Here is a 14,568-nt window from a genome sequence, read left to right on the forward strand (position 1 = left end):
TCTTGATGATCTTCTGCATTCTGTTTGCCATTATCTTATTAAGGATTTTTGCATCTATGTTCATTAGTGAGATTGGCCTATAGTTCTGTTTTTCAGTTGGGTCTTTCTCTGCTTTGGGGATCAAGGTGATGCTTGCTTCCAGGAATGAATTTGGGAGTATTGCTTCCCTTTCAATTTCATTGAAGAGTTTAAACAGTAGTGGCAGCAGTTCCTCTCTAAATGTCTTGTAGAATTCAGCAGTGAAGCCATTAGGGCCCGGGATTTTCTTAGTTGATAAGGCTTTCATTACATTTTCAATTTCATTGGTTGGTATTGGGTTGTTTAGAATTTTTAGGTCTTCTTCATTCAACTTTGGTAATTCATATATATCTAGAAATCTGTCCATTTCTTCTGTGTTGTCCATCTTATTGGTGCATAGGTTCTGGAAGTAGGTATTGATGATCCTCTGGATTTCTGCTGGGTCTGTTGTAATTTCAACCTTTTCATTTTTAATTACATGGATTTGGGCCTTTTCTTTTTCTGACAGGGTTTGCTAAAGGTTTGTCAATTTTGTTGATTCTTTTGAAGAACCAACTCTTGGCTTCATTGATTTTTTTGTATCGTTCTCTTTGTCTCCATTGCATTGATTTCTCCTTTGATGTTTATAATTTCCTCCCTTTTATGAGCTCTGGGGTTGTCCTGCTCTTCTTTTTCTAGAAGCTTGAGGTTCAGCATCAGGTTGTTTAATTGGGCTCATTCTGTTTTCCTAATATGTGTTTTCATTGCTATGAATTTCCCCCATAAGACTGCTTTCATTGTGTCCCATAGATTCAGATGTGTTGTATTGTCATTGTCGGAACTGTCTGATTTCTTCTTTAATTTCCTCTGGGACCCATTGATTATTCAGAAATGTGTTGTTCAATTTCCATGTGTTTATGAAATTTTTGCAGTTTGTTTTGCTATTGATCTCCAATTTCATCGCACTATGGTCTGATAATATACAGGGGATAACTTCAATTCCTTTGCACTTACTTAAACATGTTCTATGTGTGAGTCTGTGGTCTATTTTGGAGAATGACCCATGTGCAGCTGAGAAGAATGTGTATTCTGATTTTGTGGGGTGGAAGACTCTGTAAATATCTGTTAAGTTCATTTGTTCAAGAGTTGGATTGAGTTCTAGTATTTCATTACTTATTTTTAGTCTAGTTGATCTATCTGTTTGTGACAGTGGGGTGTTGAGGTCCCCCACTACAATTGTATTAGTGCATATATGGCTTTTCATATCCATTTGTATTTGTTTTATATAGTTGGGTGCACTAGTGTTTGGTGCATAGATATTTATGATTGTCATCTCTTCCTCTTGGATTCTTCCGTTTACCAGGTTGTAGTGTCTGTCTTTGTCTCTCTTAATCAGCGTTGGTTTGAAATCTACTTTATCTGCAAAGAGAATAGCTACTGCTGCCTTTTTTCGGGTTCCTGTCGCATAGAGTATTGTTTTCCACCCTTTAACTTTCATTCTATGAGTTTCCTTTTGAATTAAGTGTGTTTCTTGTCTGCAGCATATTGTTGGATTTTGCTTCTTGACCCATTCTGCCAGTCTGTTTCTTTTGATTGGTGAATTGAGACCATTAACATTGATGGTTATAACTGAAACGTATTGCCTTGTCATTGCCATGCCTTTTTCTTTTTGTTGGGTTCTCCCCCTTTACATTTAATTTCTTTTCATGCCAGATGGGTTCATTCTGCTTTGCTTCCTGGGGTTGTGATCCTCAATGTCTGTTCCTAGGATATTGTGTAAAATTCTCTGGAGTGCTGGTTTGGTATTCATGAAGTTCCTAAGGTGCTCTTTGTCATGAAAGTATCTTCTTTCTCCATCCATTTTGAAAGATAGTTTTGCAGGGTCCATCAATCTAGGTTGGAGGCTGTTTTCTTTTAGGGCTTGGAATATGTCACTCCAAGCTCTTCTTGCCTTGATGGTTTGTGTTGAGAAGTCTGCTGTGATTCTGATGGGCTTTCCTTTGTATGTGATTTGTTTCTTTTCTCTAATTGCTTGTAGCACTTTGTTCTTCTGTTGAGTTTCTGGAATCTTAACAATTATATGCCTATGTGTAGATTTTTTTTGATCAAGGTTATTTGGAGTCCTATATGCCTCACTTATCTGTATGTTAAGCTCTTTTCCCCTGCTTGGGAAGTTTTCTGCCATTACTTCTGTGAAGAGATTTTTTTATGTCATCTGCACTCTCTCCTGTTTCTTCATTGAGCCCAGTCAGTCTTATGTTATTCTTCTTTGCATCATCTAGCAGCTGCTGGATTGATTTCTCATGTTCCCGTATAATTTTGAAACAATTTTTCTTTTCCTGGTCATTAATTGCAGTCTTATCTTCTATATCTGAAATTCTGTCCTCACACTGGCTCATTCTGCTGTGTATACTTTCAATGGAGTTTTTCATGTCCTGGAAATCTATTTGCATCTGTTTTATGGATTCCATTTGTTTCTTATGTTGGGATTCCATCATGTTCCTGAGCTCCTTTCTAGATTTATTAATCATGTCTTGCACTAGGGGCACCATTTCTCCTGTTATCTGAGAAATTATTTCTGATTTCCTTTTTTCCAGATCCCCTTTTGTTGCCAGTTCAGTGGGTCCAGGTGGTTGAGTATCAGAGGGTTCCATCTCATTTCCCTTTGAGATTGCTGTAGGTGATCTGGAAGTCTGGTTTTGAGACTTACTTACGTGTTTTCTCATTTCAACTGGGGTGAGGGGCTGTTAGTGCCTGCACGGATTACCTCCTCTGAGCTGGGTGAGGTGGGACAGGGGCCGGGAGCAGTGGTAGGGATGGTAACCCAAAAGCCCTTTCCTGTGGGCTGGGAGCAGCAGGAGGGTTGGTTGCTGGGAAGCCCCTTCCTCTGGACCAGGAGCAGTGGGATGGTGGCTCAGCAGCCCCTCCCTCTGGGCGGGGAGCAGTGGGACAGATGGTGGCCCCAAAGCCCTTTCCTCTGGGCTGGGAGCAGCAGGAGGGATGGTGACCGGGAAGCCCCTTCCTCTGGACCAGGAGCAGTGGGACGCTGTCTCAGAAGCCCCTACCTTTGGGCCGGGAACAGCGGGACTTAGTACCTTGGTCTGGTGGTCTTGTGTCCTCTGCGTCTTTGTAGTGTGGAACCAGGTGGCTGTCTGTCTGCAGCGGGATGATTTGGTGTCTTCCGCGCGACTCAGGACCTTGGTAGGGTGTGCACAGACCTGCCTGTCTGCAGCGGGCTGATTCAGCGTGTGTTCTGCGCGACTGGGGACCTCGGCAGGGTGTGGGCAGACCTGCCTGTCTGCAGAGGGGTGATTCAGCGTCTTCTGCGTGACTCAGGACCTTGGTAGGGCGTGCACGGACCTGCCTGTCTGCAGGGGGCTCTCTTTTTCTTATTTTTTTTCACCATTACCTGTGTGCCCTTCCCCCTCTTCCCTATTTACATAGATTTCAGTTCCATTTTTTTTCTTTTCTCATAATTTTTCCTTTCCCTTCTTTCCTTTCCCCTTCCTCTCCCACCACCCCTACACGTACCTTGGATCTTTTACTATTTCAAATTATCAATTATTCTTGATATACTATTTGAAAATACTTTTTGTAATAAGAGAAAAATATACCTTTTCTTTTTCGTGTTGTCATTGGGACTTAGATATTATGAATCTCACAAATGTTGGCATGGAAGTTCTGCAGAAAGCTTTTGAAAACCTTTTGGGTAGATTCTTCGAGGGCCTGATTTGGTCAGTTCAGGAAACATTTATTGAAGGTTCTGCAGTAATACACAGTTTTTGGATAATAGAAACAGAAGGAGAGACAGAGATGTACCAACTCACATCCTAGAATGTCTAAATATCTACAAATACTATATATTGCTGAGATAACAGAGGGGTGCTCAGACTTAAATCAGGGCATCACTGGGTGAACAGTGGCTTCCATACTAGTGTTTACTAAGTGGAGCTTTATAAATACAAATTTCTGAGCAAACCCAGTTTCTCGTCTAGCTTTTCCTCAGGAGTGGAGGCAGAAGGCTTCCTCTTTTACTCCCGGAATTATCATAGGCACACTACTTATTACTTAGGTTTATGTTTATCACTCATTTAAAAATGTATTGCTTTGTATTCCTAACCATGAGGGACTGGGTCAGAAATTACTGTAGCTTCCCCTTTCTGAACTCCTTTGGGATGGGTAGCAGTTAAAGGCTGCAAGACATGACTGTCACCAGAACTCTAATGAACATTATATGCAATTTAGGGTACGAGCGCGTACCTGGCAAGAGAAATTCCTGCGTATCTAATCTGTAGTTAAGCAACTCCAAGAGTATCTTTGCTGGCCTCACTCTACCTTCTTAAATCAAAAACTCATGTTTTGCCTGGCTAATGGGAACTTACTAATCAGTCACTTTGAAGGGCTTTTAAAATAAAAATACTTTCTTTTCCCTATAGCACATGCTTCTGGTGCTGCACAGGTTGATATTTGCTTCTTGGCAGATTTATTGACCAGCATGAAGTAAGGTTGTTCAGATAGCAGGTGTCAAACAGAATATGATCTGGATAGGTTTATAAAAGACATTTGCAAAAATTGCTTGGTTGTTTATACCTACCACTCATTAGCATTGATTTATAACTTCATTTGTTATTACTTTACATACATGTAACTACTAGTGCATGCTGAGGTAGGCATAAATGTAAGGCAGATGTTTAGAATAATTTCTGTTTGGTTGTGATCTTAAATCAGTTTTATAATCTTTTTCCATATTCACAGAGTTTTGTGAATTTCAATTGGCAGCTCTTCCAAGATAGGATGTCTTCTTGAATGCTAGAATAACCTGACAGTTTTAGTTGAGTGCTTTGAGAAAATAGCAGGCAATTCTTGAAACTGATACAGAAGAAAGCTTGAGAAGTTTGATGTTGTTAGTTTCCCTAAAGAAATATCCTTAAATATCCTTACCCTGTTATTTTTCCCCCAAATGACAGGAGTTTTAAAAATAAGGCCCAGGGCTGTTTTCTGCCTCTGGGAAACCCCTATTTTGTACACAGGCATCTAGGGCCCCAAAGCTCTGCTTCCCAGCCTGGGAGCAGAACGTCTCCCAGGATAGAATTAAATAATCAGCCTAAGTGGTCCAGGGATTAAGTCACAATCCTTCTATCAGTGTCTCATTCCCTGTTCTTCCCTTTGGAATCTGGGAAATTTCTTGCCAGTACTTAAATATCAAGGAACCTGCCCCAGGTTACCAGAGAGATGCAGGTGGTTCAGCACTTCTTCAAACTGCTCCAGTCAACTGGAAAGCATTATTACATTATAGAACGAACAGGTAGACAGAAAATGATCTCTAAATATCTGTTATAACAAGGTGCTCATAAAAAATGCTTGGGGAAGGGCCTCTGAACATGCTCACATCCACAAAAGTAGTGTGGAAACAGGAAAAAAAATTGCAAAATAAACTTTTTGAGAACTCTAAAAATTAAAATCTTGAGGCAATCCTTGGAATATCCATTTAGGAAAACCAACTCAGTGTAAATAAGAACTGAAAGCTTTGTGGCGTTGTGCTCTGTGCCCATCCCTCCCCTCCAGTTTCACAGTATTCTTAAAAACCAAGAGGTGCAGTCTTAGGGAAAACCAGGGGCTGCAGACTTGGGGAGGAGTATCTTCAAAGCTCCTCCCCCGTTCCTCTCTACTGAAGCTTCCTAGTCCTCATCTCCTTGCCTTAAGCTGTGAGGTAGAGCGAGATGTGAGAACTCTTGGTAAAGAGAACCCAGGGGACCATACTGTCACAAAGCCGATTTCAAATCTCAGTGAATGCCACATGCGCCATTAGCTGCTGACAGAGTCTGGGACCACGCAAGACACATCACATCACATGGGACAGGACTAAATGAAGCTCAGGTGCCTCAGTTATCCACAGGGGACCATGGAAAGGTTGATGTTGCTTCTGATTGGAACCTTTTATAAATATACCATAATGAATTGGAAGGACAATTTCCAGTTTGGATCTGTTCAGAGAGTCTCTGTTTTAAGTGAAGTTTCACAGTAGCTTCAGGAAGAAAATATTGTAATAATCAGTTTCACTGTAGGTAATTCTGTAGCAGAAGTAACACGCCAAAGATATTAGTATACCATAGAGGTCATCCCCACTTCCTGAGCCATGACCTTAAACAGAGCCTCTGTGAAAAGTTCATTCAAATAAGTAAACTAGGATGATCACTGATTATGAAGGGAGGAGATAATTTAGCCTAAAGGACTATGACTCTGAACTGGATGCAGGAGGCCTTATTCTTTCAAAGATAGTGCACTGAATCATATTTACTTATGTTAGACTAATTACAAAATAGTATTTTGTACATTTATTACTTGGTGTTGTAACTGATTTCTTTTGAACTCTTTGAATTTTTAATTGATGACATCACTGCCATGATATTCTAGGACTGCTGCCTCTGACTCATACTTGATGGGTTTTTTTGACACTGATCAGCTACTCTTATTCCTTTTTTTAAAAAAATGGAAACTTAATCATTGTATTCAGCATTAGTGACATCCAGGCAGGCATTTGTAATGCCAGGGAAAAGGATTCCAAAGCTGAGTTTTTCTAGTGAAAAGAATTATGGTCTGTGTTGTGGTAGAGTTTGGGCTCTTCACAAGAATCTGCTAGTTTGTTTCACAAGGGTAGATCAGGACCAGCTGTCCACCTAAAAAGGTCTCTAGGAGACATCCTGGGGGGTGATGGAGGGGTGTTATGATTGTGGTTTCTACTTAACTATCTGTCTTAAGGTGCATTCAAACCTAGACTATCTAAAGCAGCTTTTTTTTTGGTACCAGGGATCTAACTGAGGGCCTTGCGCTTGCGAAGCAGGCAGCAGAACCACTGAGCTAAATCCCCGGCTCTAAAGCAGCTTTTAAATTACAACTTTTTTCTCTTTTAGAAAGTAATAACATCATTACATAAAATTGAAAAATACAAAAAGAAATCACACGTGAAAGTATCTTCTAATTCCACCATCGAAAGAACCATAAATTAGATGTTTTAAATCTTCTCTGATAGTATTTCACATTTAATTATGTTCATTTTCATGTCATCTTTATGATACTTACCTTGGAGTTCTCTATTCCTTCTTTATTTAGTGATTGAGAGTTCCATTTAAAAATAACTTGGCTATGTCTAAATACAGTTGCCCAGAGTAGGTCTTTGTTAACTCGGTCTACTCTGGCTTGGTTAAGAAGAGGTTGTCTATTTAGGGTCTTAGTATAAAGCTTTTCAGAATGTGTTCTCCTTTGAATGTAACTGCTATTGTGTCACCGTATTATGTCATGTGTATGTGTGTGGCTGAGCTCATTTTACATGCTGCACTGTGCATCACATTTATAAATGCAATGAAATGGAAAGGTTGGGGCTGAAGTGTGGAAGAGCTCATCTCACTACAGGGGCTAGCTACGTACTTAAATGTTGTTTCCTAGACTCCATGGTAGCCCCTTGGGGGTAGAAGCAACATCTTTCTTTCATTTTTCTTTCGCACTTAGGAGAGCTTAGCATAAACAGTATGTGCTTAATAAAGCAGGTTTAAATGAGATTTGGGTTGATTTCCTGTGGCTGGTGGAGAGTATCAGAGGTCATTTACTCTAGGGTGCTCACCTTATTCAGGTATTCTTACATTGGAACAGTGGCCAGTAAATTTTTAGCCAAGTTCTTTTGGGATTCTATGGCTAATTTGGGAGAATCTACTAAAACCATCTCCACAGGGAGTGTTTATTAAATAATATCAGCATCATGCATTGGGGCAGAATTTAAAATTTGTTCAACTCCCCCGAAAAAGAGGTAATAATACTCAGATGGTAATTAAAGGATGTAGATTACACATATAATTACAAAGATAGTAATATTTCATAAAATGTGCATGCTAAGGAATAGATTCATATACATACTAACTATGCCACTGTCCAAAATCTAGACTTAAAAATTCATGGTGATCTTAAGTTGACATAGAGACCCTTGAAAAAATTTCATATTTTCAGAGGTAAAGAATTGTGACATTTTCCAGGGTGCATTTATTTAATGGGAGGAAATTATTTTATAATGAGAATTCCAAAATACAGAACAAAATTCCCTATTTAGAAACAACCTTACTTTACTGATGAGTGATATAAAAGATTAAGTTTAAAAGATAACTTGCTTAGCAAGTGGATGAATGAATGGGTCACTGTGTTGTGCAGGAGATCCCATATGCTGCTTTTTGAGGCAAACTAAGCCCTAATCCTGCCTGGTGTAATAATTATGTAGGGCAGGAAATAACTATATAGTACTGAAGTAAAAAATTCTGTCAGGATGACAGGAAAGCAGTGTTTGACAGGAAAGGAACCAGCCTGCACAGATGGCTGTGGGAGGTAGCATTTTCAGATGATAACCCAACAGATTGGAGGGTGATGAGAAGCAATTTGTAGTCCTGAGTCTCGGTGAGGACTTGGGATTCCAGTCTGGTCTCATTTCCTCCTTTTCTTTTTATTTGACATGTGAGTGTAACTTCTTTGGACTTCAGTTTTCTTTGTGTGAAGGAAGGTTTAGAATTTCTCATTTGGGTATCAGTGCTGTGTATGATTTTGTTGTTAATGGCTGTGGGATTGAGTTTTTAGAACTTGTAATGATGTAATTTTAAACATACAAGTTCACATACGCCTTTTATTCCTACTCAAGTTTTGTATACACCAAAATGTAGAGAAGACAAAATTTCTTTTTGGTACCCGGGATTGAACTCATAACCTTGTGCTTGCGAGGCAGGCACAGTGCCACTGAGCTAAATCCCCAGCCTGAGAAGATAAATCTCAAACCAATACTATACATTAAAAAAAAGTTTAGCTGTATTACTTTTGAGCACACAATATCATTAATAAAATGCTCATTGTTGTTATTTATTAACATCTTATGTATTGTATATTTTCTAAACTTTTAAAATATAAATAACTATGCATGTGGTATGCCACATTAAATATATTTTATTTATTAAGTTTTGCAATGCTGGAGATCAAACCCCCAGGGCTGCGGACATGGTATGCAAGTGTTCTACCACTAAGCTACATTCACAGCTGTAACATATTTTAAGTGTTGATCCAAAAAAATACAGTTGAGATTAATCACTTTCTACAACATATAAAAAAGCCTTTTGTGTTAATAATACGGCAGGTAGAACGTTATTTTAATTAATTTTTGTTGGTTTTTGCATTGCAAATGTGACAATCATGTTGGCTTCTTAGAGAATTATTACAGTGTGTCAAGAAGTGGATCAATAAATATGGAACCAAAAAAAAGGAAAAAGAAAAAGGAATGTGCTCTGTCATTTTACACCTTTTAGGAAACAAATGTGTAAGGTTGGTTTGTTTAATGGAATAATTAAAATTTATTTGGAAATGGAGTAGAAATAAGGAATTGTGTCGAATAACCTATCCTGTCTTCCTTAGCAAGTAGTTTACCTCAATCAGTATTTTTCTTCTGCAGTCATCACTGTACATAAAGTGTAATTTAGCAAGGGCTAAATGATTCCTCTCACATCACTTTTTCTTCTCTTTAAAACTTTGATGCTTTCTATTAAAAATGAAAGCTATATCTCTAATGTAATATCATGTACTTAGTGATGCCATTGAAATCTGAAACTTTAATAAGTAATAAAATAAATTAAGAAAGAAGGAAGAGGAAGAACTTCAGATATAGACTCAGAAGACCATGTATGCTTAGGTCAGACTAGCAGTTTCGTTTGAGATTGCAGGGTTTTCTGTAGGACCTCCAGAAAGTATGTTAACAGCCACGTTCAGGCTAGAGTTTTGGTAAAGTAACACATTTTAATTGTATTTTGGATGTTAAAATTGGGTTATCTGGGCCGGGGATTTAGCTCAGTGGTTTCGCCACCTACTGCACAAGTGCAAGGACTCAAGTTCGATCCCCTGTACCAAAAAAAAAAAAAAAAAAAATTGGGTTAGCTACCACTAAAATCTTAACTTGTTAGCTTAACATCCTATGATTTGCTTTTGCATTCAGAAGTGAATGACCAACTTCATTGCTGAAATTTTATTTCCAAGCATGAATAAAATGGGAAGTTCTTTGTGAATGTCACATTCTAGTGTGAGCAAACTAAGTTTTGGATATTCATAATAACTGAGGCAAGGGACTTATTGAAGCAGTTTTCGAAGCTTTATTTGGTTCACTAGCGTAGTTACCTGAAAGAATTCTTGTTCTCCTGGCCCCTCCCTCCCCCACTGTCCCCCTTCTTCCCTGCCCCTGTCCCTCACCTCCACCCATGCCCTTACCCCAGGGCCTGGCACATATTAGGCAAATGCTTTGTCAGTAGACTACATCCCCAGCCTCTCCTGTCACAGTTTTTGAACAACAACAACAACAACAACCACAGGCTGCCTAGCTGGAGGGTTTTAGACAAATGTGTCAATTTAGTTTTCAACTCCTATCCTGCACCTTTAGGACTTTTGAAAGCTGTTACTATTAATCATATTTGCTTCACATTTTTTAATTAGTTCAATTCAAAAGCTGTAGTTGATTTTATGGCACGTTCCTGTCTTTGACCCTATAAAATTGTAGTTTGCAACTTTTGAAATACACTTTTTTTTCAGCCTTGGAGTTGACCTGTGTTTCCCATCTAAAGCAGTAAAATTCATATTGAAACAGTGTTTTCTTGTCTCAATGAACCGTGTTGCATTGTCAATACTTTACTCCTTGCAAGAGATTATAAATGTCCAGAAAGGCAAACAAAGGCTTAGGTTGTGAGGTCTGTAGAATTTATCCTAATGTTGAAACATTTTATTCCTTTGCCATGTTGCCATATTCCCTCTAAGTTTCATTCATACCAGGCTTTAGGTAAGAGATGAGACATTTGCATACTGTTAAGGCTTCAGGATCTCGTATCACAGGGTAAAATCAAAGTACTAATGTTTGGTCTTGCCTAGGCTTAAACTCCAAAGCAGAGATCCTGAGAGCAATAATCAGAAGGTACTGTGAAAATCAAGTCATATGATTGGAAGTGTAGGTATTAGCTCAGTTTCATCCTCACTTGTTGTCAGCAGATGCGTTCTGCTTGCACAGTGCCTCAGATCAGGTCCGCAAACCTATGGAGTAGGATCCTGGATTGTTACTTAATCTCATGTACAGTCTGATTTGTTAAATGCTATGAGTGGGGTTGAATTTCATTCTCTCTGGGTATCTGGGCCTGAAAAGATGACAAAATCACATGGGCCTCACAGTCTGTGGAAATAGCTTTGTGATTATTGGTTTGTTGGTGGTGGTTTTGACCTACAAACCTTGCATAGATTTGAGGAAAGGCAGAGAACAGTGTCCATTTTTTAAAAGTGTGTGCCTATGCTAAGAAAGTAATCTATCACTTTGTAAAGGTTTCTGTTTTATTTGTAGATATAATACTTTGCCAAGTAGAAGAACCCTGAAAAATTCCAGATTAGTGAGTAAGAAGGATGATGTTCACGTCTGCATCATGTGTTTACGTGCCATCATGAATTATCAGGTGTGTGTGTACTTCTAGCTCTTCCAAAAAAATCTGAATTAACCCAAGGAACTTTCCAGAGAGGACGAACAGGTGATAGTCAAATAAATTGGTAAAATACATAGTGTTCCAGATAATGATGAGGAAACAGAAAGAAAGCTAACTACATGGTACTTCTTAGAGGTTTAGTGCTTTTAAAACTATGAACTCATAAAAACCTCACATCATCCCAGTGAGATTGCTATTATTAGGCAAGTACCAGGGTCCTGAGGTAAGAATAAATCTGGTTTGCACAAGGAGCATAAAGAGGCCAGGTTGGATTAGAATGAGCAGAAGAAGATGAAGCAGAAGTAACAAGGAGGCCTGATTGTGTAGGAACTCGTAGGCCAGTAAACGGAGATTGCCTTTGTTGTAAGTGAGAAGGTAATCATGGTTCAAGGACGTGAGGTGACACTTGTATTTAATGTGAGCTCTGGCTTCTGGATTTAGGGTTGACTGTGGAGTGCAGCGATGAGAGGGGTAGATCATTTAGGAGGCTGTTTGTAGTCATTTAGGTGAGCTTTGATAGTGGTATGAACCGGGGTTATGGGAGTGGAGATGAAGAGAGATGGTCGCATTCTGCTTTTCTTTTGATGGCAGTGGCAACAACATCAGGTATGTCATGAGGGAGGAGGTGAGGAGTGAAGGATGGCATCAAGTTTTTCATCATGGGCAGTTGGGAGATGGAGTTGACATTTACTAAGATGGGGCAGACTGCAGGCTCAGTAGATGTGAGATTGTTAGGAGTTCTCTTGGGGATTTTAACTTTGAGATATTGTTCACCATCCAGATAATCGACTTCAGTGGGTAGCTGGAGGTGCAAAAGTAGATTTCAAGGCAGAGGTCTGGGCTGGAGTTAATAAATTTGACAGTCATTATTAACATTAGGTGGTACAGGAAGGAAGTAGGGTGAATGAGATCAACAAGAGTAGACACTATAGTAAAGAGATTGAAATGTTGAACCCTAGGACACTTTGTATAAATGTTGGAGAGATGAGGAAAGCCTTTCTAGAGAACCTGAGAAAGTGGCCAGGGAGGCAGGAGCCAGGAAAAGGACATGTTTCTAGATGGGAATACTCAACTGCTTCAGACGCTGCTGTTGAGTCCCGTAAGACAAGGAGTGAAGGTTGGGTGTTGACTTTATCAAGGTGCAGATCATTGGTGATCTTGGTCAAGATGGTTTCATTGGAATGGCGGGAATGAAATGTGGACGGCTTCAGGAGGAAAGGCTTCGGAGACCCTGGAGGCATTTTGCTGGGAATGATAGCAGAGAAAAGTGAGAGACAATATCTGGACACTGACTGTAGTCTTAAGAGAAGGTTTTGATGTTGTTATTGGAGATAAGGACATTTGTGACCTGTTTTTATGCTAATGCTGATGAATCAGATAAGGAAAAGTGATGAGGGATAGAGGAATTTCTGGAGTATATATTGTTATTGAGTAGCTGAGGGGATGAAATAAAGGACTCAAGTTAGAGGTGTTTGCATTAGATTGGAGCCTGGGAGAGTTTCTCTTTGGGAAGAGATGAGGAGGTAAGCTGCAGATCTGTCTGCGTGGGGAGAGTTTTGGCAAGCTTTTTCTGACTGCATATATTTTTTCAGTGTAAGGAAATAAATTGATAAGCTGGAAGTGAGTTTGCAGGAGACAGTCATTCCTTAGCTCAGCAGAACCAGGATGCGGAAGGCTGTTGTTCGCTTTCTACATCGTATAGAAGGGTGAGGTAACATGCCTCTGAGCAAGGAAGATTTTTCCTAGGCCCTTTGGCCCTGATAGCCATTTCCCAGAGAAGGCACAAGGTACGGTGGTTGTCAATCCTTGCTATATGGTAGAGTGACTCTGGAATCTTATAAAACATCAGGATTTTGGGGCTCTGTCATTGAGATGCAGAGTAAATTAACCTGGGATAGATCTTGGAGAGTCAATCTGTGCTTTGTTTAGTCTTTAAATTATTTAATGAGCAGGTAGAGTTGAATTACAAAAGTGAGGGCATTTTCACTGTTTTACTAAAGAAAAATAGGTGGCTCATTCTTAAATAATGGGAAGGTGATCCTTTGCTAATGGCATCATTCCTGGGATTTTTGATAGAGAACTATGTCCTGATGGTGGTGTGCTAGAAACATATCTATCTGCATTTGTGACAGTTAAGTTACTTAGGTAGAAACTTGAGTTTTGGGTTTTTAGTATGCATCAGCATGCTCCTAACTTGTCTCCTAACTTGCCTCTTCTTTTTTCCTCCCTGCTATATTTCAGTATGGTTTCAACATGGTCATGTCTCATCCACATGCCGTCAATGAGATTGCACTAAGCTTGAACAACAAGAATCCCAGGTAAGCTTCCTTTGTGATGTCAGAGTCTACATCTAATTAGGGGAAGCAGAGAGTCAACAGCGTTTAACCAAGTTAGAAGTGACCCAGTATGCCTTTCTGAAATAAGACTGGCTGGAATCTGCTCAGCTGTGTAGCAGTTTTCCTTCTAGCCAGGTTACAGTCTTACTTGGTACAGACTTGAATACCTGGCAAGAACACTATCCCTTCACTCTTCCTTTTAAGTTTTTGTTCCTTTTGAGGCCTAGTTCTCAGCATCTTCACTGCTAAATTTGATGTCTGGGAGGATTAAGTTCTAAGCTCGCCTGGACTTGGGGACTAGGAGAGCCTTGATAAAGATTTAGCTACACCACTTAATACTGAGAGCTAATTAAAACCAATATCCCTTATCTACACTTTACTTGCTACCTTTATATGTAGCTTTAGTTACCAATCAGGAAAAGACACACAGGTAAATGTGCATGCAGATTTTCATTTGTATTTGTGTTCTGTAAAGGCCAGCACCACATATTACTTCACAGATTACCTCAAGAAGCCTTGTCATCTTTTTTTTTTCTTTTAAAGTTATTCTAATGTTTCAGTAGTCACCATTTTGGTGAGCTATTCTGCATGTTAAATGTGTAATTCCCTTTTATCAGAGACATTTCTAGAAACTGAATATCTGAAAACTTAATTCAGCTAAAAAATCTGATTATTAAATTGGGCATGATGACACATATGTATAATCCTGG

The 14,568-nt window shown here is 39.3% G+C and overlaps 1 protein-coding gene across 17 annotated transcripts in view; it reads left to right on the top strand.

Moving 5' to 3' along the window:
- Fmnl2 (formin like 2) overlaps positions 1–14,568 on the top strand; it is a 303,824-nt gene that overhangs the window by 225,291 nt on the left and 63,965 nt on the right. For all 17 annotated transcript variants that reach the window (XM_013067527.3, XM_013067528.3, XM_013067526.3 and 14 more), the window contains 2 exons: positions 11,387–11,495; positions 13,764–13,840. In XM_013067527.3, the coding sequence (XP_012922981.1) occupies positions 11,387–11,495; positions 13,764–13,840 (186 nt within the window). The remainder of the gene's footprint in view (positions 1–11,386; positions 11,496–13,763; positions 13,841–14,568) is intronic.

The sequence above is a fragment of the Heterocephalus glaber genome, unplaced genomic scaffold (genome assembly GCF_053883595.1).
Source record: "Heterocephalus glaber isolate CG9 unplaced genomic scaffold, H.glaber_assembly_v1.0 deba00001097, whole genome shotgun sequence".
Classification (NCBI taxonomy): domain Eukaryota; kingdom Metazoa; phylum Chordata; class Mammalia; order Rodentia; family Bathyergidae; genus Heterocephalus; species Heterocephalus glaber.